The sequence below is a fragment of the Enhydra lutris genome, unplaced genomic scaffold, assembly GCF_002288905.1.
Source record: "Enhydra lutris kenyoni isolate GAN:26980312 unplaced genomic scaffold, ASM228890v2 scaffoldscaffold43, whole genome shotgun sequence".
In the NCBI taxonomy this organism is placed as follows: Eukaryota; Metazoa; Chordata; class Mammalia; order Carnivora; family Mustelidae; genus Enhydra; species Enhydra lutris.
In genome coordinates this window covers 15,244,690-15,270,502 of record NW_019154127.1, presented here as the reverse complement: position 1 = coordinate 15,270,502, position 25,813 = coordinate 15,244,690, and the positions used below count along the sequence as shown (strand labels likewise).

The 25,813-nt window shown below is 61.1% G+C and overlaps 1 protein-coding gene across 14 annotated transcripts in view; it reads right to left on the bottom strand.

The window, feature by feature from the left end:
• Positions 1-1,517: 1,517 nt before the first annotated feature.
• Positions 1,518-25,813, bottom strand: part of LOC111155726 (poly(rC) binding protein 3) — a 178,986-nt gene continuing 154,690 nt past the window's right edge. For 5 of the 14 annotated variants that reach the window (XM_022516071.1, XM_022516074.1, XM_022516072.1 and 2 more), the window contains 7 exons: positions 23,890-24,033; positions 20,632-20,673; positions 10,563-10,641; positions 9,823-9,882; positions 6,728-6,780; positions 3,127-3,296; positions 1,518-2,221 (listed from right to left, as the gene is read on the bottom strand). In XM_022516071.1, coding sequence (XP_022371779.1) covers positions 2,185-2,221; positions 3,127-3,296; positions 6,728-6,780; positions 9,823-9,882; positions 10,563-10,641; positions 20,632-20,673; positions 23,890-24,033 — 585 coding nt within the window. In that variant the 3' untranslated portion in view covers positions 1,518-2,184. The remainder of the gene's footprint in view (positions 2,222-3,126; positions 3,297-6,727; positions 6,781-9,822; positions 9,883-10,562; positions 10,642-20,631; positions 20,674-23,889; positions 24,034-25,813) is intronic. The other 9 variants (XM_022516075.1, XM_022516079.1, XM_022516080.1 and 6 more) reach the window with 9 other exon arrangements.

Sequence of the window (25,813 nt, the reverse complement as noted above, 5' to 3'; positions counted from 1 at the left end):
CCCCACCCCGCCTGCCTCTCTGCCTACTTGTGATCTCTGTCTGTCAAATAAATTAAAAAAAAAAGGAAAGAAAAGAACGGAGTAGCCACTTTGGGAAGCAGTGTAGACATGTCTTGAAAAGTTAAACACACACCTGTCACTCTACTCCCAGCTGTTTTACCCGAGACGAGAGCAGGTGCCCTCACGGAGACCAGTGCGGGAATGCTCACGGCACGCGTGTGCGTGTGCGCGTGCACGTGTGCTCACGTGCCTGCCCCACGATCACCTCCTCACTGTGGTTCGGGGCCGCTCCCTGGGCCCAGCTCCTCACAGTGCTGGGGGCAACCCCTGGGGTTGTGACACGCCCAGCACCCAGGCAGCCTCTTCCTGCCTCCTGGGGGGGGTCCTGCGTGGAGCCCCTGCAGTGCTCCCCTCATCACCCCTGGGCGCTGCCACGCCTCTCAGGCCTAGACTGTGCTCCCATCACGGGCCTCAGGGCCCCTGTCTCCTGTCACCCCAGCAAGTCCCAGCTGAGCTCTCATCCCGGCGGACCTGCTGCTCACGATGGTGTGTCGCCTCTCCAGAGCTCAGACCAGGAGCCGTCCTGCCTGCCGGGCCCCTCTCTTCCACAGCCCACTCTGACTGCTGGCCATCCTTCGTTCTTCTTCAAGATGCTTCTGGAACACGGCGTTCCCTGGCCCGAGCCCCACCTTCCGCTGGTCCCTGCAGCCTCCTGTCCCCAGCGGGCCTCACGGGCCCCACTCCCGGCCTCCTGCACTTCTGTCTTTCCCTGCACAAGCCGCAGCCGGCCCCCCCAACTCTTCCCCTCCAGAACTCGCCCCTCAGGGCCACACCGTATCTGTGTGCCACGGCACTTCTGATGCCCTCCCCGCTGCGGCTTTCTCCTACTTCCTTGGCTCCTTTGTTTCTAAGATACTGAAACCCGTCCACGGTTCCTGTGCCCGGAGGAAGGCCTGGGTCCACTGCTGCCCCACCAGCTCCGGCCCTGAGCACAGCCCCTCGGCCAGGTGGCCTGGGCACACACAGCAGACAGGAAGGGCCTCGGTCCTTGTTTGCCCTGAGCGAGTGTGGGGGCTATCCACGGGGGGGCCTCTGTCCTGCCCCCCCCAAGAGCTTCAGGGTCCAGAAGAGGCACAGGAGGCTTTCCAGTCAAGCACAGGTGGGCAGAGCTGCCCGTCGTGAGCGAGCGGGGCAGGCAGCCGTGTGGGGACCGGGCCGTGCCCACACTCCCGCCGGTCAGCGGCTTGGCCAGCGTGCGGGGCTGGCCTCCAGCACACAGCAGCGGTGGGGGGAGAGGTGCGTTCTACTAATCAGAAACAGGATTTCCATTATTGTCATTTTAGGAAGCTTTGCAAAAGCAACACTAGAATGACCTTGCAAGTGAGACATTTAAGAAGGGCGGAGAGGGATCGAGACCCTAACCCGTGAGGTCAGCCAGCTGCGTGTGCGTGTGCGTGTATGCACATGAGCCCGCGGTGCTGGGGGGCACAGACAGGAGCCAGAGCCGGTGAGGGCAGCGCACGTTTATTGAACTCCAACGTGGTGCAGAGGTGCTTCCTGGCCAGCCCCCGGAAGATGCCCTGGGGGTCCCCGTGCGCGTCCCCGGCACATGACAGACAATTCAGTGAAGTCCCGACGCCAGCACCCCCACCTCGCCTGTACCCTGCCCAGGAACTGTCTTCCATTCTCCCTCCCCTGCAGACCTGCGTGGACGGGGGCCGAGGGAGCACAGGCTTGCGGGTGGGCAGAGTCGGAGGGGCTGCTGAGTGGGACTGAACCCGCTCAAAGCAGCCACTGTTCTAGACGGTCTAGGACAGACGGCCTGTGGGCAGTGCCATCAAAACGCCAAACTAATTCTTCAACAGGTACACGGACACTAAGGGGCAGTATTTCTAAAACGTCACAGATGGGAGCGCCCCAGAGCGTTTAAAAGAACTAACACCGCATGCCGATGCACGAACACACGAGCATAAAGTAACTGCGAGAGAAGGATCCGGGACAGAGCCTGAGCTGACAGATATCATACAGATTTGCTTTGTCGGTGTGTGTATGTCTATGGCATAGGTAGCCTCCGTTAATAAAGAAAACCTCTATTTGTATCTGCGACGGACGGCGGGCGGGCGGTCTGTACAGCCGGTGCGGCCGGTGCAGGTCAGGGTCCATGGAGCAGACCGTCGGGCGGGATTAGAGCGCACCCATCCCAGTGACCTCAGATGTCAGCCTGGAGAGGACAAGGCACAGGGGAGACAGGTCACGATGTTCTCGTAAAACGGGACCGGAAGCGAACGGCTCACTCTGTGGGTCCTCATGGCCTTCGCATCCGCCCCCCTCTTGCGGGTCAGAAGTGTGGCCGGGAGCTGGAGACCGAGGTAGGATGGAGGGAGGAGGACTCACCGGGACCAGGCTGGCAGGGTCTGTCTTCCCTGTCACCACATCGGGGTGTGTCACTAACCGCTTGGACAAGCTTCGGCCACCATGATCCTTTCTACAGCAGCTGCTCTGGGAGGGGCGCCGGCATCACGCTGCCCATAGCACACAGTGGGGGCCGCAGTGGGGGCCGCCTCCCCCATCCACCCGGCCCCCCAAAGCCCGGCCTGATGTTCTGAGTTAAAGGGCAGGGCCTGGCCCCGGGTGTGGCTACTCTGTTCTCTGGCATGCCGCTGCGCCGGGAAGCTGACCTTCCCTGCCCCTTGTGCCCCCTCTGACCCTCCCACAGTGCCCAGATTCGCTGCTCGGCAGGGGCCTGGGTGGTGGCCATGTCTTTACAGCCACGGGGCATGTGAGGGAACAGTGCAGTGATGTGCTCTCTGAGACTCCGTAACCCAATTACCCCAAGCGTGTGGCTGACCTCAGGCCGTGTAGCCTCCCTATATGCTCTGGGCTGTGACCAGCTCGCCGCCCACCAAGACTCCAGGGTGAATGGTCGGGTGTGAACGTGCAGAACGGGGGTAGGGCCCCAAGTCTGTGTGGAGACTGTCTCCGCCACATCCCACCCCCAAGCCCAGCTGGGAGAGAGAAGCCACCAGAGAGGACCAGGTACAGTCCAGGCTCCCGCGATGGCGAGCCAGTCCTCTGAGCGTCGTGTCCAGCCAGTGACACATTGGACAGGGCCCTGTGAACACTCACCTGGCATTGATGAGGTACTGGGCAAGGCTGATGTTGGCTGGGGTCCCCGTGATGGTGATCTGGCGCTCGGATGACCCTTCTGTGGCGTTGGCAATTTTGATCTGAGCTCCAGACATCTGTCGAATTTCATTGATTTTGGTCCCTTGACGTCCGATTATGCAGCCTATTAGCTAGAAGAAAGGACAGAGGACTTCCTCAGAGAAGAGCCCCCCACCCCGAGCTGAGTGTGTGCAGAGTCCTGGGAAGGCCCCCGAGGGAGGACAGCCCAGGCTCGGTGCCCACCCCACTCCACACACTCCGCCCTCCCAGAAGGATGAGCACCGCCCCCCAGCCCCCAGGAGGCAGGGCACCGGGTCGCTTTCCCGCTGGGGCTGAGCTGCAGATGCCTGGGCTCTGCCTGCCACAGCGAGTCCAGACAGGCCCCAAAGGGGAGAGGCACCTGCCGCGTCACCTCCCCTGCTGTGCTTTGGGGACCTGGGAGATGGGGAGCATGCAGGCGTCGCCACTAGGGCTCTCTTGGTGGTGTCCTTGGGGTGGAGGAATGTTTGTCTGAAGCCAGAGTTTAAGGGTCTCTGCTGCCTGAAACCCATCTTCTGATAACTTGGTGCAATTCTGAGGACATATGCTCCCTGTGCTTCCCACGGTGTGACCTCTGGCCGCCCTAGGCCATCTGAAGGAACAGGCGGGTCACCAAGAGTCAAGCAGCCAGAAGGGTAAGAGCCAGGGCTCCCTGGGACACAGAAGCAGCCACACACGGGGCTGGACTGCAGCCCGAGTTCTAGACCAGCTCTCTGGGGCAGCCCACCCTGCTGTGTGGGGGCAACTCGGGCCCAAGAGGAGCGTCCACAGAGGCGGCAGCTGGCACCTCTCCATGTTCCCTGGGGGCAGAACCGAGTCCCTGCCTGAGCCAGGGCCACTGAGGTCAGCTCCAAGAGCAGTCACGGAGCAGGGGTGGGGCCAGCGCAGCGGCGTCCAAGTCTGCCTCCCAGGGCCTGGGGCGGAAGCCACCCGCTTCTGTCCACGCGTCCGAGGGTCCGAGGGAGCCTGGAGCCAGGTGCAGGGTGGCCGGCAGGAAGGAAGCCCATTTACAAACAGACGCCCCTGGACCTATGCAGTGACAACAGCTCTTGTCCCCGAGGTGACCTCCAGCTTCTAGCTCTGCCCTCCTTCCCTGGGTGAGGTCAGCTGCCTCACTAGACCATCAGAGTCTCTGGCGATGTTCAGAAAGCCTCCACCCCAGGACCGCCCGGCTCCCTCCACCTCCTGCCCCGTCTCCCTAGCCCCCCCCCTTGCCCTGAGGTCTGTGAGGGAGCAGCCCCTCTCCCCGGCCTGGAGCCTCGACTCGTCCTTCTCTGGCAGCAGAGGCGTCACGAGGGCTGCCTTCCACCCTGCCAGGCAAGGCAGGGGACTGCTGGGCTTGTGGGCCGCATGGGGGCGGCAGCACTGGCCCCTGACGGAGAGGGTCCCCAGAAGATGCCGGCACTCGGGAGGATCCGCACACTTCCTTGGCCTCCAACAGCCTAATCTCCCTTCCAGAAGCCTCCCCTCCAGTGCGAGTGCTGCTTGCCGAGCCTCCTACAGAACCGGCTTGCGTCCTCCTCCGGGAAGCCATCTGAGGAAGCCGTCTCCTCTGGCACGGGGGCCCCACGTTCTCACAAATATCTTGCTCTTTCCATTTCCTTGCTGAAAACGTACTCGTGCCCAGCCCTCTCTTCCTCCCTGGGGCCTCACCCCTGAGGGGCCCTGCGCTGCCCCCAGCTGGCCTGGGGCCCCTGACGCCGCTCCTCACTCCTTACTTATGTGTGTGGAACATGACCCTCTTCCAGAAAGAGCTGAGGCGGTGTGGGCACTAGTGACACCAACTCCGGGCCGAGCCCCCGGCTCTCCTGCTCGCCCCTCGACCTGGCGGGAGCGGGGCCCTCCCAGCCCTGCTCTGCAGCCTGTGGGCCATGCAGGCCCATACACTCGGCCTCAGGGGCTCTCCTGCCCCATGGGCATGTGGCCCACACCCAGCTCTCTCCTCTTACCCAGCGGGCTTCCACAGGGAGCCCCGAGGGAAGCCACGGAGACGCTTTCAAGCACCATGGTTCCTCTTTGCTGCACCCCAGGGCTCTGTGGGGACACACCTGTCCTACCTCTCATCCTAGAGTCACCTGTGTGAGGCCTTAGATCTCTGGGTGAATCTGGGGTTGGGACCAGAGACAGGGCCCAAGTGTGGGGTGACCACAGGCACAGGGCCTGTGGGGACCCCACTGTGACATCAGCCACAGAACCCAAGGCCAGATGCCACCAGCAGCAGGTCCCACACAGCTGGCGGCCGTGACCCGGCCTGGGTCCCCGTGCTACGGAGCCTACGTGTGGTGGCGCTTACCGCGCGCCTCCGCCCTCCGGAAGGTCCTGCTATGGTGGCGGGGAGACCCCCCCCCCGCATGAACGCTCCGGCCAGTGACACAGATGGGCATCACGGCTGACGTGTGTCTGAACGTGGGCTCTGAGGCCCACACGCCTCCCCGGGGGGCCGGGGGGAGCGCAGGAAAGCCCCCCAGCAGTGGTGTCACCAAATCCTCCTCTCAAGAAGGGGGCCTCTTTCTGAGGGACTCCCCGGGAGGGCACGCTGCCCGCTCTCTGAGCCTCAACCCCTTCCTCTTGCTTTCTGGGCGCAGGTCCCTTCGGGAACGGAGGCTGGGACGGGAGGACGCCCGTGGTGAGAGCAGCGGTCTCAGTCAAGGAGCAGAGGAGAAGCCCTGTGTGCGCAGCATGGTCCCTGCATCTACCACGTGGGTGAAGACTTGGGGGGCTGCCTGCGACCAAGCTGCTCCAGGACCGTCTCGCAGGAAGGCAGGGTCGGGGGCTCCCTTGAGTGGACGCCCACTCCCGGAGACACAGGAGCGCGTCACCTGCAGCTGGCCACCAGGGTCCCGAGGAGGGTGGTGTTTCTTGTTTCTTGGGGGGTGGGGGAGGTCCCTTCCTCCGGCCCTACGCCTCGCTCCTCTCCCGGCCTGCTGCCCGTCCCTGTCCACACTCAGGATGGGCCACGCCCCTGACGCCACAGCTCTGCATTTCTCGTAGGGCTTCCCGCCTGGCTGGTGCCAGGGGCAAAGCTGGGAAGGATCTGGAAGGCCTCGGTTCGATGGCAGGAAAGGCCAACTGACACGTGAGCCGAGAAGGCCAGTCCCCCAAGCAGCCACCTTCCTGTGCGAGCTGACCTGAGCCGCTGCCCCTCAAGGACACGCGGCCCACACCTACCCTGCTGTCTTGGTTTCAGATCGGAGTCTGCGTCCTCAGGATCATCAGGGTCAGAGGACAGGCAAGTAGGGCTGAGCGTGTGTGGGGGCTGGTTCATAAGGCCACTTTGTCAGCGGAGCCCTGCGCAGGGACCGGCCGTGGCACCGGCTACGGGTGTCCTGGGCAGCAGACCCTCAGAGCGCTCCTGGCCCACGTGCTCCTCAAGGGCCAGCCCCTAAGTCCCCTCGGCTCCTTTTCTGTCTGGTCTCTCGGAGCGTGACATCGTGTGCCTTTCTGTGGCCGCTGTACCCAGCCGTGGGAAGGGAGGGGAGCGGTCTGGGTAGTCGGGGCTGGCTGAGGGCGCGGGTATACTCACATCATTGGGAATGGTGAGCTCGTGAGTGCTGGCCGGGGGGCTGGCGTCCAGACCTGGGCACACCAAGGGGACAAGGTCAGGCTGACAGCAGGCTGCTCCCGTCATGCCCACCCCCACGGCCCCCCACAGTCCCCACGGGTGGGGCACACACGTCCTGGGGGCCCAGGCCCTGTGAGCTCTCAGTCCCAAACGCAACCTACGTCTGGAGGCCCAGCTTCTCTCAGAACAAGGACAAAGAGCCTTAGCACGGTGACGTTTCATGTTTTCATTTGGGACACGTGCTGATTTCACTCCTGCACCACGGCGTGTGATGTCGGGACGCCCTTCGCAGACCTCTGGGGGCCCCCATGCTGGCCAATTGTGTGTCCTGCAGCCCCCTATGTACCCCCAGTGCAGATGCCCCTCCACCCCGTCTGTGCCGGCAGAGCCACGGGTCCCGCACGGCAACCCCACGGCCCTGCACCACAGACCCGCAGCCCTGCAGCCCCACATCGTAGCCCGGCAGCCCTGTACCACAGCCCCGCAGCCCCGCAGCCCCGCAGCCCTCTACCACAGCCCCACTGCCCCGCAGCCCTGCAGTCCCGTCCCACAGCCCCACAGCTCTGCACCTTAGCACGGTAGCCCTGCAAGCCCCGCAGCACAGCCCTACCCCGCATCCTTGCACCACAGCCTCGCTGCCCTGCCCTGCAGCCCCGCAGCCCTGTACCACAGCCCCGCTGCCCCATAGCCCCACACCGCAGCCCTGCAGTCCTGCCCCGTGGCCCTGGAGCCCCACAGCCCTGCACTGCAGCCCCGCAGGCAGCTCTCCTGCCCCGACAGCCCCACGGATTCAACGGTCAAGCAGTAAGCCACCAGGCCCAGTAGAGACAGTGAGCTTCTGTGCAGAAAGGGCAGACACGGGCCTAATGGATCCCCAGGCCCCCAGTTTTGATTGTTACAATCTCAGCTTGGGGCCTCACAGGACGAGGTCTACTCTTGCTCCTGAAACAGGGACAGCAAAATGTGCAGGGGCTGCAAAAGGACCAGCGGGCTCCCCTGCCCTCAGCACTCCTGTCTCCTCATCCAGAGGCATCTCGAGCACCAAGTCCAGGCACAGCAGACACCCCGTCCTCCTGGCAGGCCCCGCGTGCGCCTGGAGCCTGCACCCGCTGAACCGCCATCGCAGCCCGGCTCACACCATCAGAGTACCCCGGAGCCTGAGCCCTCTCTTCTCCTCCCTCCGGGTTCCTGCCTCTGCCCTTGCCCCTCGGTCCACGCTCCACAGGCCCCGAGAAGCCTAAGGAAACGCCAGTCGGATGCCTTCAAGACTGTGCCAAACCCACCACCCTGCCTCCCTCTGCTCCCGCCCTCGGCCTCCCTGCCCTCCCCATCCCCTCCCCTCTTCCTGCTTCCTCTTCCACGGCACTTGTGTCCCCAACACCAGACGCACTGCAGTCATCAGGCTCTGCCCCGAAAGACCGCAAGGGCCCTCCGTGCTGGGGGGGCCGCTGGCAAGTGCTGAATGAACCAACTCACCGGGAACCGTCATTCCCTTCTGTGCAGCTAAATCTAGAGTTTCTGTTCTTTATCTTCTTTTCAGAGAGGTATTTTCAATACAGTTATCTGATTGTCCAACCGTCTAGCCACATCCCATAAACAGTGACATGCGAAATGTCATCTAGGAGATCTGCTCAGTCCGGGGGGAGCCCGACAGGAACGCCCGCCCAGCCTGCTTCGGGAAGGACAGAGAGCCCAGAGTCCTGTCCGTTCACCCTGGCAGACTCTGATCCAGGGGAGGAAAGTGTCAGACTTCTTGTCAGGAGGGCACGGGAATAAACTGCTGGTTCGCAGACATGCCCGCTTACAGCTGGCATTCCTGTGTCTGGGGGCCTCGTGCCCAGTGAGCCTCCCTCGTGAGATGCTGACGCCGGCCGCGCTGGGACAGGGATCAAGCTTCACCCGCCAGCCCGACCTGCTTTGCGAGCGTTGGTGACATCGCTCCTGGTCACCACGCCTCCTACTCCCCCAGCGGCTGTGCTGGGACACGCGTGTGTGTGCATGCTCTCCCTGTGGGTCCCATGGGGCCTCGGGGCAGGAGGTCATCACAGGGACGCCTTAAAGAGGCCATGTGCACACACGTTCCACAACCTTGAGGCCTGCAGGCGGTGCTGGGGGAGCCGGGGCAGGGCCGGTGGGCAGCTGGGGGAGTGGGGGTTCTGTGTCTTGGGCGAGCCAGGCCCCTAGGTCCCAGCCGTCCCTGGGAAACCATCGCTGGGTGGGAAGTCACGGATAAACTCTGGAGGGCTCACAGGCATGTGCGTGTCACCACCTAGATAACTTTGTAAGGGTTGATACCCGTTTCCATAACCAAATATGTCCTATACGATTTTCTCTAATTTTCATTCATTAAATTCTGCATTCACTGCATTGAGGGCTGCACTGAGACGGAACCCACGTGGGGTGCGGGGAGCACCAGGGCCGGCCTCTCGGCACAGGGCGCACCGCTAGGCTCTGGACCCAACACCTAGAGGGGGTGACAGCCAGCGCCTGCTGGGAGCTCTGACCCCAAGGGGTATGGGAGAGCAGGCGACACCCCCCCAAGGGAACCGACTCTGCCCTGCCACAAGGCTCCAGCAGGGTCACTGCCCCACCCCCCACCCCCCTCCGGGCCATGGGGTCAGCCTACCGGAGCCTGCCCTGTGACAGCCTAGGGGATGTTGGTGCGTCCAGACGGGTGGGGACAAATCTGGCCGAGGGTGCTCTGCTCCCTGACCGTGTGCGTCTCCTATGAAATACACTTCCACAAAGCACAGGTCAGGTCGCTTCTGCACCGCGGGCCCCCCCAACCGCACTGCCACCCTGGGGCCCTCCTGACAGGCAGCTGCGCTCTGAGCACCTTCTGAGCCTGGGACCTGCCACTGCCTCCCAGAAGCAGCAGCTGGGGCGGACCCACGGGCCGTGGGCCCTGATGGCGCTGAGGCGCTCGCCTTCCCCGCGGCAGGGCAGCCACCACCAGGCCTCCTGGCCCTTCCCCCCACCAGGTCCTGGAGCCCGGGTGGGTCGGACGCCGGCCTTCTGGGCCTGCCCTCTCTCCGTCTAGGGTGCTTGTGTTTTACCTGACGACTGGCCCATCAGATTTTGAGCTTCTTCGGAGGAGTGTAAAGGCAGCTTTTCTCCTGGAGAGCAAAGAAGAAACAGATTTAATGTTTTGCCCTCAAGGAGATAAGCAAGCTCACTTCAACTAGGGAAGCTCAAAATCTGACTGGCACAGGCGCAGCAGACCAGCGCGCCCGGGGTGCCGTCACCTGCACGCGGCCGAGGCGACAGCCCGCCCTTACTGGGGAGGAAGGGACATCTGGCTGGCCAGACGCGGCTGAGTGAAGTCCCACCCCCACCCTTGTGCCAAGTGGGGTGCCGACAGGGACGGTGCCCTGGGCTGGGGGCCGGCCTGGGCAGGTGTCGCTCCAGGGCTGTGCACTGGCCTCCCACAGGAGGGCACCCCCGGCTGCCTGTCTGAGCTCTTGCTCCTGGACAGAGCAGCTTCAGGGCTGGCCAAACGGATGTGTTCTGCACGAGGGCTCCCAGGATGCCTGGGAGAGGGAGAGCAGGCAAGGACCCTCGGGGGACAGATGTCCCTTCACAAGGCCCTCGCGCGGTGACGAGCCTACCGCAGGACACACACACACAGACCTCCCGCCCGGCCCCTGCGACGTGCCCACGGCTGCGCGTCCACACTGCGGCCTTGGCGTCCGCAGCTGCGACTGTACCTGCTCCGCTCCCGCCCTGAGAAACGCCCATTCCGAAAGCGAGCCCCAGGTGAGAGGAGAGGAGTCAGAGAGGGCGGCTGGGTACGTACCAGGGAAAGCGGGGTTGGTCTGTCCGAGGGGAGGAAAGGGGGTTTGCTGCGTGGCCAGCTGGTGGAGCTTGGTCAACTGCTGGGGTGGGAGGGACACGAGAGCTAAGAAGATTATTGTCATCGAGCACCAGTCACACCAAATTAAAAAGGCAGTAACAGGACGTTGCACAAACGGAGGGGCCGTGCGGACACATGGCAGACGCACAGCGCAAGGACTTGGCCTGGGAAACCAATGGGCCATGGGGTGGGAGCACCCAGTTCCTTTCCTCTCCTCGGCTCCCTGGCAGCTCACACACGCCTGGCGGCGGCAACCCCCAGACCCCGTGCAGGCGAGGGAGGCCCCAAGGCTCTGAGGGGAGGGTCTGAGAGCCACAGAACAGTACCTGCCGGGCCCCGAGGGGCTTTGAGGTCATGCCGTCCTTACAGAATGCACGTGCCTTGTGCCAACGCCCCCTTCTGCAAATCTGGCCCCACCCCAGCCCCGGCTAGGCCTGGACCTCGCCCTGAGCCAGCCCTGCCTCCCCTGCAGGGCCTCCCCAAGCTGACCTTCCAGGATCACAGAATGTAGTGCCGGAAGGATCTGTGGGGGCAGGTGTGAGGGCTGTTAGCATCTCACGCCTCCAAATGGGCCGCTCTGTCCCTTTGTCCCCCACCTACTGGGCTTTCTTCCGCTGTTTTTATCTGGGCCTCCTTTCTTTCTTCCTCCCTCCCTCCCTCCCTTCCTTCTTTCTCTCTCTCTCTCTTTTTTTAAATTAGGCTCCACACCCAGTCCAAGCCTGATGCGGGGCTTGAAGTCACGACCCTGAGATCATGACCTAAGCTGAGATCACGAGTCAGATGCTCAACTGACCGAGCCACCCAGGGCCGTCCCATCTGGGCTTCAGTTCTTAGGTCAAAAACCCAAAAGAAGGTAAGGGTAAATGTGGTGAGTCCTGGCCATATTTTGGGAACCGAAGGCTTGAGTGCTGGACACTCGGCGGGATGCCCTCAGGCCTAGCTCACCCGCAGGGTCTGCACCGCAGTCTGGGAAATGTATCTGTTCCTAACCTCCTGACAGCAGGCCCGTCCCAAACGTGTCCCAGCACTGCTCCGGGGCCGGCCACAGACTCCTGTCAGGAGGCGAGGATGGGACCTCCTCAGAGTCCCCCGGGGTCAGTGGGCGGGGCACTCAGGGAGGAGCTGATGTCCCCACAGAGACACAAGTGTGTCAGGGAGGTGGCGCTCCTGCCTGAGGACACACACCGCAACACTCAGAAGCCTTCACAGATGCCCCTCAGAGCGAGAGAGGAGTGGGTCGCTGAGGGCCGTCAGCAACGTGGCGCCACACAAACACCAGACCCCCTTCTAGCGTGAGCAGGACCACGGCCGCCCCATCTGTCATGCTGCATGGGTGCAGCAGTGGGCACAGGGGCCCACAGTGGGTCGTGCCGCTCGGTCCAGCTCCTGTTGTTCTCGCAGCGAGAGGTGTGTGGACACCAGCTGCCGCTGGGAGCCAAGCTGCGACCACCTGTGGCCTCCTGGTCGGGCCCTCGAGGTGAAGCTTTCGCCGTGTGAGCCCCTGGGACGTGAGAAAGGCCGCTGCTGCAGAACTGACCACACCTGGTCTTTCCTGGCCAGCTCCTGTGACACAGCTGTCACAGTGTCTGCTTTTGTCCCTCCCTTGCTGGACAGAGCGACTGCCTCCAAGTGCAGACTTCTCCCTGTCTTCTGGGGTGCTCCCTGACCTGTGGCACTCAGTGTGGGCCTGCTGGGAGCACCGGCCACCTTGACTCGGGGAGGCCCCTCTGGGTGCATCTGAGCCGCTTGGGGGGTGTGATGAGCTGGGGTCAGATTCAGCTGAGAGTCGCTGGTGCGGCGGTGCGGGTCAGGTTTGCACCTAAGGCTGGGGGCTGACCTGGCCCGTGTCAAGTCTGCCCCAGGACCTAACATCACTGAGCACAGTGTGACCTGAGCGGCCACGTGTCGAGGAACCCTGAGGAGGCTGTCAGAAGAGCACACCCAGGAAACACCGTCATGGGGACACGACACCTGCTGAAGTCACAGGGAGAAGAGGTAACACATGGTCTGCACCTGCTGTGCCCCTGGCAAGACGACCTTGCAGGGAAGGGACCTGGAGGGTCAGAGACCCTGCCACATGGCTTGGGCAGCCTAGCAAAGGCTCCTCTTTCGGCGACCAGTAGGAAAGATGGCAAGTACCCAAAGGCATCCTGGGGCACGAGGAACGAGCGGGGGGGCAGTACTGGGGGGCCGGACGCACGCACTGGCCCCAGGAAGCTGTATCCAGCAGGCACAAGTCCCACAGGTCACCTGGCAGGAGTGTGCTCTGAACCCACCTTCGGGCAGAGTTAGAACGGGGCTAAGGTGACAAGGCGGTAACTACGAGTTCCTAGGACAGAGCAGAGACCCCACTTCTGGAGCAGCGTGTGGGAGCCTGAAGCAGAGGCCATGCGAATCGGGCCCAGGGCTGCCCGGCTGTGGGGGACAGGGCACGCCGGGTGCTCTGACGGTCACTCGGATTTCCACGAGAGGCAGCGCTCACACTGGGATAGTGGTCTGGAGCATGACCAGCCCTCAAGGGCCCCAGCCCTCGGGCCCGGGGACAGGCCGGTGGGGAGCCTTCGGGTGTCCCTGGGGCCGCGAGGTCGGCTGGCCCGGCTGCTCGGTGCTTCTGTCCCACCACCTCTCCGGGCAGGTGCTTGTACTCCTCCCACGGGCAGGCTCCTCTCCTGTCTGTCTCGGGTCCCCAAGAGCGCCCAGCTGTGTGTTGGTCAGGACCGCCGGGGACAGTAGGGGAGGGTGGGGCCCTGACGGCAGAACCGGCCTGGGTTAGCTTCGGCACTGAGCCGCTTGGCGGAGCGGGGCTCATCTGGTCTCCGCTGCCCCCATGCTGATCTGCAGGGTGGGGGCATCAGGCGAGCGAGCGACCGGCCACGCGGTGCCGTCCACCTCCACTGGGGAGCACAACCATCGTGAACCACGGGGGCTTCCCTACCCACCTGTCCGGTGCTCCCGGGCAGGTAAGCGGGGGGTGTGTCCGGCGGGTCACACGGGCACACGGAGGAAGCCACTGGACGCTGGAGCACTTGTGCGGGGAGCCACCGCCCGCTGGGAGCTCGGCAGTCCTGGCCCTAAGCTCCGGCTGCTTCTCCTGAAGAAACGGGCTCCCCAGCGGTGACTCTCCCTCCACCCACGCAGCAAGAATGTCAAGCGGCATCTGGGGGTGACCAGCTGGGCGCACGGTGCGGCCCGGATGAACGCCGGTCCAGGGAGCAGGAGGCAGAGAGGCGGGTGGATGTGGAGGTCACGGGCCTCCCTCTCAACTTGGTTCTGTCCTGAAGTCGTCACCACTTTACCTCCCTGGGATGCCATTTCTGTACTTTTTAAGGAAGGAGCAGAAAAAGTGCTAAGGGAATTCCTACTTTTTGAGATGTTTTTGCCATTAAAAATTCAGACTCCCAGTACTCACATGTGTCTCCAAATCACTGGGAGGGAGGGAGGGATGGACGGTAGGAGGAAAGGGAAGGTGGATGGGGAGGGACAGGTGCAGGGGAGGGACAGCTCTCTGCCCCTTGACTTCTCCACTGGATGCTGGATTGGAGCAGAAAACAGAACCACAATGCAGGCGGAAGCTGAAACTCACTGGGCTATCACGAGATGGGCACGCCGTGCCCCTGCCTCTTGCTGTCAGGAACAGACCACCAGGCGTGTTTAGGCCGCGTTCCTGTCTCTCCTGTGAAATGCTCGTGTCTGTGCCCGTTTTTCCATTGGGCTGACTTTGGCTTACTCTCAAAAACTTTCATATTTCAGATATTAATCCTACTTCATTTGCACGTGCCGGGAAGATCTTTTTCCCACTCTCCTTTGCTGTCTTTATAGAAAGATAATTTGTAGTCAAATTCATTTATATTTTCTTCACAGTTTGTGCTCATGTTTTGGTTACGAAACCCTTCCCTGACTTGAGAACAGAAAGATCTCTGTTTTCTTCAAAGTGCTGTTTTCCTCTCTTGTGCTGAAATTCTTGGCATGTAAGAAGTGTTCAGGTCAATGTTCCCACATGGATGACCATGGCCACCTGTCCTCGCCCCTGCCATCCACACCGGCAGCTGCCTGGCCAGCAGACCCCTGGCTCTCTGAGCGGCACACTGGCCCAGGGTCGCTCCCGGCGCCCACCGCCTCTATCTCCAGTGGTGTGGCCCTACAGCCCATCCCCACGTCTGCCAGGACGGCTCTCCCAACCGTCTATTCTTTTCATTGATATCTTCATGATTCTTGGCCTTTGCTCTTCCACATAAATTTTAAAAAGCATGTTAAACCCCTGTTAGGATTTTGATTGGAATTGTATTACATTTGTACCTTGATTTAGGAAGAATTGACATTTTAAAGATATTTCATGTTCCTATCCATGAAACTGGTATCCCCCCCCCCCACCTTTTTTTGCTTTCTGGTCTTCTCTAACTTTCAATAAAGACAATTTCTTTAAAAAGTCATCTTTTAATTATTGATTTCAACTTAATTGCTTTTGGTGAGAGAGTACAGCCCATAGGATTCCAATTTTTGATGGATGGTGAGTTCTCTTGATGGTGTAATGTGGGACCCTGTTGTGTAGATGTTTCTGGGCCTGACTTCCATGTTGTGTAATGGTGTCCAAGCTCTGTCCGTCAGAGCAGTCAGGAGCAGGCTCCCTACTTGTCGTCAGATTTTAACCTTTTTGATTTGTTGATTTTTTCTTTATATGTATCTGAAGGTATGTTGTAGGTGCATACAAAATTTGAACTTGTATCTTCTGGTGAACTGAGCCTTTATTGATACGTAAATGACTAAATGTAGAATTTGCCTTAAAGTCTTGCTTTCCCGCCCAGCTGATGCTTGTGTTGGTGTGGAGGGTTTCCCGCGTGAGTCTCTTCCCAGGAGAGATTCTCCTTCAGTGCTGCTGGGTCTTTGTTCTTTATATGCGTCTCTGGGGGAAACAATGCTAGATTTTTTCCGTTTTGTTCGTTATTTGTTTTTTGTTGTTTTTTTTTTTCCTTTTTTTTTTCTTTTTTAAAGTCTGATAGTCTTATTTTTTAACTGGAATGTTACTTTTACTTTGATCAAAATTACACACATAGGGACTAATTTCTGCCATTTTATTTTATTTTGTACATCTAAGTGTCCTGACTTTCTAAGGTTTCTTTTGTGGCTTTCATTCTTTTTCTTCTTTTGTACAGACCGGTTCCCCCACCCTTCTCCCTTCAGCACCGGAGTGGAAGTCACGTGAGTAAACTCTTTTCTGGGGTGGAAGTCACAGAAGTCAAATCTTCTCTGTCAGCAGTCACTTTCACATTTTAACACGTTCATCTTAAGTCTAACCTCCGTACCTTTGCCTCTTCTGGGGTGACACAGTGACCAGCAGGAAGTCCGAATTCCCCTTGGTCCATCTGAAGCACACACCAGCTGTCTCTGTCCCTTTGCTCTGTTCTGTTAACCCCACGAGTTAGGCAGCCTTGTGGAGGCGTGCAGACAAGTGCTGCTTCGGTTCACCTGAATGTTTGCGTCCCGTCCCAGCGCAGTCACAACCACCACTCTTTCTTGGCCTGTTCTTATGTGAATGAAACACGTCCCTCTTTCCCGTATCTCTAGTCTTCCCTCCGTGGTCACTGTCCCCCCGAAGGGCGAGGCCTGCGGGTCACGGCTGTGAGTCTGGAAATGCTTGCATTTCGGTCCTTGGAAGACGCTCGTCAGACAGAAGCCGGGCTGACAGCTACTGCACCGCGTCGCCTCTGGCTTCCGGGGGGCTGCTGAGATGTCCCCACCCTCGCGCTCGCTCCTGGGGAACATTACCTTTCTGACTACTTCGGAGGTCTACTTTAGGTCTTGATGTCGTGCGGTTTTAGATACATATAAAGTGGATTTCTTTTTACTTATCTTGTTTGGGAATTCTTGGGATTCCTGAATGTGAGGCTTGGTTTCTTTTATTAATTCTGAGAACTTCTCAGTGCTTATCTCTGACAATCTTCCCTCCATCCCTGTGGTGACCTCTTCTTGGGGCTTCGATGGGATGAATGCAGACTCTGCCTCCGAGGAGGGGCAGGCTGGGAGGAGGACGGCAGGTGGCTAATGGCTCCGCAGGACAGGGGGCTGACTGAATGCCCCTGGGGTGGCGGCAGGGAGACGGGGCGATCTAAGGTGAGCCGGCCTCCTGCTTTTCCCACCTGGGGACGTCGGGGTCTGGTGTGTGGGTCCCTCCCCACGTCTCTGAGCTGCAGGGTCCTGAGGAAGGAGCAGGGCCGAGGTGAGGCCCAGCAGCAGGCAGCCTGGGGGCGCTGGCTATGCTCCCCACCGTTTCCACTGTGAGGTGCCAGGAGCAGCCTCTGTGCCATCCCCATGGGGCTCCAGAGGAGGTGACTGGTGGTCATCAGGGCAGTTCCCGCACCCCCAGGGACAAGTGAGAGGACAGCTAGGAAATACTTTCCATGCAGGACCTAAGGTGCCTTTTCCCACTGATATCTTCTACTTCTGTTGTGACTCCCGTGTTACTGTCTCCCGCTATGGACGTGCTTCCTGGAGCTCCGGGTCACTGGGCGTCGCCGCCAGAAGCCAGTGGCTCTTCAGCTCGGGCGTGTGCTTCTGAAGTGGCCACTTCCTTGTGTGGAACTGGGGGGCCGTCCTGACCACTACCCCACAGTCGGTGCCAGGCGCAGGTGGACAGGCAGAGGGGCAAACCCTACGGAGGGAGGGATCTGGACCCTCTGAAGACCAGCAAAGAAGAATCGCACATGGGGGTGGTTTGAGGCTGACGCGTCCCTCCCGTGTGGTCACGTGGAGTAAGTGAAGAGACACAGCTACTGGGTGGGCAGGAGGACGGGGAGGTTCCCACATCCGAGTCCCTCTTGCGTCCCCCACCTCTGAGGCCACGCAGACCTGGGCAGGCTGTGTGGAGGTCAGGGGCAGCAGCCCCTGGCTCTGGTGGTCTGGCCACGACTGAGCTCATCCTCCCCACACCTGGTGTCCTGGTGCCTCTCCTGGCATGTCCAGGCGGATTCGGGCTAAACAGGTGAGTGGCAGGCACGACCCTGCAGGGAAGCCAGCAAGTCTCCAGGTAGGTGACCAGAACGCGCTCGTCAAACCCAGGCACAGAAAAAACACGTACGGTTTAGTTCTGTGTAAAGTACACTTGGCGCTAACGAACCTGTTTTCTCACAATCTGTGATTTGGGTCACAGGCCGCTGGACAATCCCGTGCCGTGTGTCAGCCTCCGTGGCTCAAGCATTTAAACAGCATTCAGTTGTATTGTAAGATAAAGTAGGGCTTCCTACCATTATCCTATCTGTGTTCCACGAACAAAGCCTTTTAAAATCCCTACTGAATAATACTAAACTCAAGTAAGAGCGGCCTTCCCAGCCGCCATCACCGACGTCACCAGACAGTGGCTTTACTTTTGTTTGGGATGGGACATCAGTAAGACTGTCCGGTCTTCAAGGCCTCGAGCCTGCGAGCCACACACTTTGTCAGGGCTCTTGCTACTGAGTCCCAGCGGCTGCTTGGCCCCGGGCTCAGTCCACACAGCAGAGAGCCCCGCACAGGGAGCCGTTTCCTGACAGTCGACTATCTCGAGTCTCTACCAAATGTATGAGGCAATTACGCAACAGTGATTATTAGTCAGTTTAACCAACCTGAGAAAAAATGCTGCAAAACAACCCGCTTTTAAGAGATTCGGAGAAAATCACACGAATGACACAACAGCGAAGTAACAGAGAAACCGGCCGGCTGGACCGAACGCCGCAGCCTCCGCAGCTGCACGCGTCCACGACCCGGGGAACTGCCGGCCAGAAACGCTTCTCTGTCAGCTCAGAGGCCGCATGAAACCCCAGGCCATCGTCGTTGCGTCTGTGGCTCCCGCCTCAACCTCAGAGCTGTTCTCTGGGGTCAACTGCCCTTTACCAGGGGCCACACCCCTGTTTTCTGAGTTCCTGAGCTTTCAAAAAGCCAACGGGCCAGGTTTTCCAGGCCGCTCTTGCGCATGTGGCCGCACGTCCAGCGGCACAAGACCATCTGGCCCCGGGTCAGACGAGGACCGTGCCACCCCAGGGATTAGGCCTGTGACCCACTTGGCTTCTGCTCTGATTTCCCAACACCCCCACTCAGGGCCGTCTGTGAGGAGCCGCGGAGCCCATCATGACAGCACCCGACCCACCCCCACGGGCGCTTCCACTCTGCACGGCATTCCTGCGCTAGGGACGGGCCACCCCTTCTCCCAGGCTCTAACATCTGCACCCCCCCGGTCAGAGTGGGTGGTCACCCAGGTGACGAGGGACGAGGCATCACCCACCTGGAGCTCTGGGGCCTGCCCCTGCCTGCTGTGGGGGGGTCTTACGGTCCAACCCCCACTGCTCCCTCCTTCTCTTGGGCAATGCTGTCAGTCTTCTTAGGGTATGAGACTTCAAACAGTTTTTAAAGCTGCTGATGGTTCTTTTGAGAAGGCTGAGTGGGTTCACACCTTCCCCACCTTCCCCACTCCTGGGATCTCTAAGAAACAGAATGCAGAGCCCCCTGGTAACACGGAACGGGATGTGAGCCTAGCAGAGGCCAGGCTTTGACACGTGTCCTCAAGGGGGACGTCGCGGTGGCGTGGCTCGGCTGGGCAGGCAGGGACGGTGTGAGCAGGGGCAGAACTGGCGTCACAGCGCCGACCAGCTGCATCCAGACGGCCGTGCCCTGCCCAGCTTCTACCCAGCAAGGGGTTAGGGCCCTCGCAGCACGTTCTGGGCGGGAGGAGGACAGCTTCAGGAGTGGGGGTGGCCACAGGCAGACATGGGGACGAGAGACCTAGCATTAAGGTAGTCCCCACCTAAACCCAGGGACCACTGAACGTGGACTCGGGGTTGTGCCTGGGGCAGAGAGAGACTCCCGCTCGGCCGACTCTGCCCTTGCGGGTTTCTTCAAGAGGAGCAGCCTTGGCCGTACCCCTGCTCTCTCTGAGGGGGGCTCCCCGCGATGGCAGCGAGCTCTTACTCAGCCTCGCTTCACTCTGGAAAGCCTTTGCCTGCTCGCCTGTACGTCTCACTGCCCACGTCTGCGCCCACCCAGTCAGGGTGGGTTCGCAGGGGTTCGCAGAAGACTCGAGCACCCGTCAGCCTGGCGGCCCTCCCAGATGCGCGTCTCAGGTCACGGAGAACGCAGGCGGGAAACGCTTTCTCGGGAGAGGCTGTGAAGCTCGGCAAGTCTCCGGTCAGAGAAAACCGGCTTCTCCTGGCAGACTCCAGGTGCACCGCAGCTGCTAGAGCACCAAGTGACCGCTGCCTCGGCCTTCTTGCCCTGGCCTGGTCCCCCTCCCCTCCTCTCTCCCTCCCTCCGAGACCAGCTCCTGCAGGCCTCCGGCCCCTGGCGTACGTCTAGATCTCTGGGGAGGGTCAGCCTTGGATCGTGCCTGCTGCCCTGTAGTTGCCACACACTGTCCCCTCAGTCCCTGGGCCCCTGCACGGTGCATTTTCAGGTGTCCCCATGCTCAACTCTGACACCGCACTCCAAGGGTGACGTGCTCGGGGATGGCTGAGCAGCCCGATGGCGAGCGCGCGGCTTCAACACTGCAGCGAAAACCAAGGTCCCTCCCGTTGGCTTCTGACCTTGGGTGGGGAGGCCTGGGGGTGCCGCGAGTGTTGCGCGGCTCCAGAAAGTGCAGCCTTACTGGACGTTCAAACATGCTCTCCGGCATCTCTTAGAGCACCTGTCTGAGAGCATGTTGCCCGACTCCTCAGGCGGGCGGAGGGCACCCCGCGGTCCCTGCCCGCTGGGGCAAGTGCCCCGGCAAAGCAGCCCTGCGGCAGCTGCCTGAGGCCCTGTGCGCAGAGGGAAGCCCCAGAGCGCAGAGGCAGTGAGAGCAATTTGACGTCAGGCCAAGTCCTCCACACGCGCAGAATTAGTGCTAAGGGGTTAAAGGTTATTCAAGGTCATATGGATACGACACAGGTCAGGAACATTGAGAGAACGGTATTAATATTATTGTGTAATATTAATATTAGTAGCGAGTAACAGCAGCATGCAGGGGGCAGTAACGAGAAGAGAAGGTCGGGGAGGCAGAGTGGAGACTCACATCTGGGTGGGGGATGGCGTACTGTCCCTGGATCGTGTAGGCCTAGAAACAGAGAGACACCATCAGCTCGGGAAGCGGCCAGCCATGCTGCGCCCACCAGTGGCCCTTCCCCGGGGACAAGGGCTTTCTTGGGACGGTGACTTCCTAGGAACAGGCCCAAGGCCCCACGGTCAGAGCTTCCTCCCAGAGCGCATCCCCGCCTGACCCCGGAAACCTAGGGCACTGGGAGGTGCAGAGAGGGGGTCTTGGCGCCGAGCCTCACTGGCGCCCACAGGGACGGCTGGGGCCACCACCAGACGCAGGAGCCCGGGGAGCCACAGCCCAGGCATGGACAGCCACAGGCGCGGACACTGGGCAGTCAGCAGGGAGGGCGAGAAGGCTCCCCACTCCCCGGGGTTCTTAAAAGAAAACCCCAGCAAAGGATGGAATCCTGTTAGAGACGAATTGTTAAGCTTTTGAAACTTCCATCAGCTTTCAGTGTAAACACTTTTACAAAGTATTCATCCCAAGAAAAGCGAACCAAACAACCTTTCTGAAAGCAGATTAAGTGAGAAATGCACCAGATCAGTCACAAGAGGGACTGACCTGTCTTGTGACCTCAGAGGGCCGCGCAGCCATTCTCACAGGGGGCTGCACATGCTCGGCCCCACTCCCTGGGGGCCAGCGTGGGGCCCTGAGGCTTCAGCTTCAAGAGAGATTCCGACCATCCACCGCAGGAGTGTGGACCCGTGCCTCCCCCCCCCACCCCGGCTTCAACAGTCCACCAGCTCGGGTGCTCCCAGAAACGTCATGGCCAAAGACAAACGAACCACAAAGTGTCAAGGGAGAGCAAAGACCAAAGACTTATTGTCGGGCCTCACGTGCTGTGACGTGGAATGTGCCACGCCCGCCCTGGGCAGCTGCGTTTGAGGCCCCGGCGGGAAGGCCCAGGTGCGGAGGGACGTGGCTTCCGGCCCCTGGCCATGTGGGTCCTCGTGCACATGCTGAGTGGACACGTGATGCCCACCTGTGTCTGCACGTGTGCACCCAAAGAGGGAAACCCCAGGTCAGTCCGAGTGTCACTCCCATGGACTCCACACTGAGGGGTGGCATCCAAGTTTCCGCTCAACCACGGCTTTTGAATCTGCCGAGAGTTTTGGTCATAAACAACCCAACTTGGGAGTTGAAGGTCTAGCCAAGCCCTGGACAGGGACCACGGGAGGCAAGGCCCCAGTCTGGGTCGGGGTCCGCCAACGGCGTTCCAGGAGAAGTAAAGGGATCTTATCAGATGCAGCAAGTGGCTAAGGATACTGCCCCTCCCCCTGGACTTCTGTCCACGGAGCGGCCAGGCCTCGCCTTCAAGGTCTGTGGAGATGCCACGAGGCAGGTGCCCAGTGGGTCACCATGTGTACCAGGCCCCGGGACACTCGCTGTGCCCACCGGGCCAGGCAGGTCTATGGAGGTCGGGGCCTGCTCCCCGCACGGCCCCGCACGCCTGAGTGAACCGCACACGCTACCTGGCAGTGCGGCTCCTCACCCCAGGCATTTCGGACTTATCTTCTCCTCCGAGGGAATTCTTAATTCTCCCTGAAGTGCACAGGCAGTTTGCCAGGCCCTCTGGACAGCGGTAACAGCCAGACGGAACTAACAGCCGGACGGACAGAGTTCCGTCTGGAGGAGACCTTCACCCTCTGTGAGTGGCCTGAGGTGCACGGCTGGTGCTCCGGGGCAGGCCCACAGCGAGGGGCGTCTCTGGAGGTCAGTCGGGGAGGGGGCGCTGGCCACGACCCTCAGGCCTGGGCTCTGCGGCAGGTGGGGGTCTGGGTTCCGAGGGCCCCGTGGCTGCACTAAATCTGTCACACCCCATTGCTGAACATGTGTGGTGGCTCCTCTGTCCCCACATAAGCAGGAAGAGCCACTGGGGAGGCCAGACCATCCCCGGGGCACGGGTGCAGGTGCCTACAGTGAGGGATGACGCGGAGGGCCAGGGCTCTGCGGGGCTTGACCCGTCCGGAGTCCCGGGCTCCCCTGTGTGTCACTGTGCCTCCCTTTGGAATAAAGACCTCCGCTCCACCCCATGGTGGCACTGCGGGTTTGTGCATGTGTCAGCGGAAAGGACACAGGGCTCTGAACAAGGGCCCCTGACTGCCTCTGGCCTTGCCTTCTGACCTGTGAAATGGGGGTGTGCCCACATCTTGGGGCTGCCGTAGGAGGGCACAGGGACACGAAGGGTCCAGACAACGGGCAGGGCTGCTGGGAGACCGCAGGACTGAGGGGGCTGGGAGGGAGGCCCGCAGCGGATGCTGGCAGAAGCTGGGCACCGTGGACACCGGCCTGCCCAGAAGCACGCAGGCCCCGTGGGACTCTCCCTGTGGGAAGCCGCCCACACCCTGCTCTTGGAAGTGCAGGCCCCAGCCCCTCATCTAACGTGTGCAGCCAGGCTGGAGGATCTGATAAGATTCCTTTAACGTGGGGATAAATTTTTATTGGCTGACTTGTTAATGATGAAATCATGACCACTCTGGCCTGACCTGGGTCACCTCTGGGAATTCTCCGTCTTCACTCTCCCTTGAACAAAGACACATGTCACCGCCAACTGGACACAGAGCTCCTCCAGGCACCGCTGGCCAGCCGTCTTCCAGGGCCCTCTGGCCATGCTGTTGTGACCCCGGGGGGTGTGGCAGGGGGCGGGTCCTTGGGGAAAGTGGGTCCGGCTCCTCTCCTTGGTCCTCTCTAGGCCCGACTAATGAACTGCTGGCCTCAGACACAAATGTCTTGGCAACCCCTGGGCTCCCAGACCCCTCGCAGGTGGGGACAGAGGAGGTCAGCGGCTCCGGCCGCAACAGGGGTGCGAAGCAGGTGCTCCTGGGCCGGCCGGTGCAGGGCCCGCAGAGCGCCAGGGCCATTGCTGTGACCAGGAAGGCTCTGCCTGGCTGGGCAGCTTTCCCTTCCCTTGCTCCCGGAAACTCCCCTCGGGACGGCCAGGAACCCTGTTGGTGCGGCTCCAGTTGCTTCAACGCGGAGCCCCGGGTCACCCGTGACACTCCCGGCCCCTCTACTCGGCTTCCTAAGGACACTCAGGAGCTACACTGGGGTGAGCACTGCCTGGGCAGAACTGGGGTCCTTCGTGCCAGGCCAGGGAGAAGACGCTCCCCGGGCCCAGCGTCCGCGTGCCCGACCCTGCGTCTGCCCCACGGCGGCAGCGACCGGGAGAGCTCTGCGTCCAGCGTGGGCGGGGGGAGGCGTGCAGGTGACGGGGAGAAAACCTGAGTCACTAACGGGCAGCGGCGAGGGCTGCAGTAAGAGGCTGAGGTTGGCAGTGGAGGCCACGAGCGGGTCGGCTCTTACCTGACCACCTGCAAAAATGACAGGGGTGGAGGCGGGCTTTGGGCGGTAGGGGATGGTGGCACCTTTCGGTGGGGACTAGGAAAAGGGACAGGAGAGGGAGAGAGAGCATTAGAGCAGCTTTGCAGCGCCCGGACCTGACGATGGGGGCGCCTCCTTCCCGAGCCCGCCCCCCGCGTCCCCCGCCCCGCCCGGTCCCCCAGGCTGCAGCAGCGCCGGGGGGGGGAGGACACCCCACAGCGCGAGGGCCGCCGGTCTCCACCGTGTAGCCGCCGTCCTAAATACGTCCCCGCGTGGCGCCACCGTGGCAGCGCGCACCACCAGCTCCCGACAAGCGAGAACGGAGGACGAGACCCCGCCCGGGCGCAGACGGCAGGTGGCGACCTGCGGACCAGTCGCTCCACTCTTGGCTCAGCCTGGCTGTTGCCCGAGAGAATCCCCCTCCCTCTCCCCCAAGCGCAGGGTAAAGCCGGGCTCTGTGGGTAGTTTGGCCTGGGGGCCTCACGCCTAGTGCCCCACTGGCTTTGCGGGGCCAGGCCTTGATGCTCAGTGGGCATCGTCCCAGGACAGTTAGAAACATGGGATCTCACTATTAACAAAAGGAAACAACTTTTTTAAAAAAAGCTTAGAGTCCAAGTTCAGTATTTTATAGTCGGATGAGCTTTGCTACAATTTCCTTTGCTTATTCTGTGTCCCCAAGCATAGGACTTTTATCTCGGGATGGATGATATTCTCACGTCCCAGAAGTCTGCCAGGTTCTGACAGAGTTGACCGAACTCCTTGGTCAGAGGCAATCAGGGTCCTTCCGTGTCCGGCCAGGCGGCAGTCTTCCCTGGGAGCAAAGGCCAGGGGCTGAGTCTGGGTCAGCAACACCAGCCAGAGGCAGAGGGTGGGACCAGGGCAGCCTGTCCCTGCTGGGAGTTCTTGAGACCATGGCCCACCCAGGCCTAGCCCACACCCTGGGCTATTGGGTGTGACGTCAGTGTCCCCACCTGAAAGACACAGAGCAATGTGGGGCCGGCTCAGCACACTGGGTGGCAGGTTCAACTCTGCAGTCCAAGCCATGCTGTGTGGTTGTGGGCACACTGTGTGACCTTGACTACACTGTATGACCTCGAACACATGGTTTGACCTTGACATGCTGCCTGACTTTGAGTGTGCTACGCGACCTTGGTCACTCTGTTCGGTTTTGGCCATGCTGTATGACTCAGGGGTGCCGTGTGACCTTGGGCAGTCTGAAGAGTGACGGCCATGCTGCACGACCGTGGGTGAGCTGTGTGTGACCCTGGGCGGGCTGTATGACCTTGGGAACACTGTGCAGCCTTGTTATAAAGCAGGAAGGGCTGCTGAGGGGCCTGTGAGTTGACCCCGGTCTGGGTCCCAGGGTAGGCCGGTCTTCAGTGTTTCTGCTACTTACGCCCAAATGCCTCCAGAACCGTCTCTGTGCGGCCAGGGGTCACTGCGGCCTCAGACGAGACTCGGGTCGTGGTGGCAGAACCCTGACTAGACTGAGCTCGAGGGAGTGGCATTCCCACTGCACCAGCAGAGAACTCAGTCCAGGCGTGCCCCGTCCGGGCCAGACCCCTCACTAGGTGCTGCCCTCTGGCCCCGCGGCCCATGGTGCCCGCCACCCCAGTGCCATGAGTGTGTGATTCTGGCGCTCCCTGACGTCCTCTGGCAGGAGAGGCCCGTGAGCACTGTGACCCGCTGCCCCTGGCCCACAGTGCGCTCTGCTGGGCGGGCTTTGCGGTGACACCTGTGCTCTCCACAGCCCCAGGGACGTGCCCGCACCCGAGGGCAGCCTCTCAGAGGCCTATTCGAGGCTGTGGGGCCGCCCCAGAGCGAAGTCCAGAGCCCC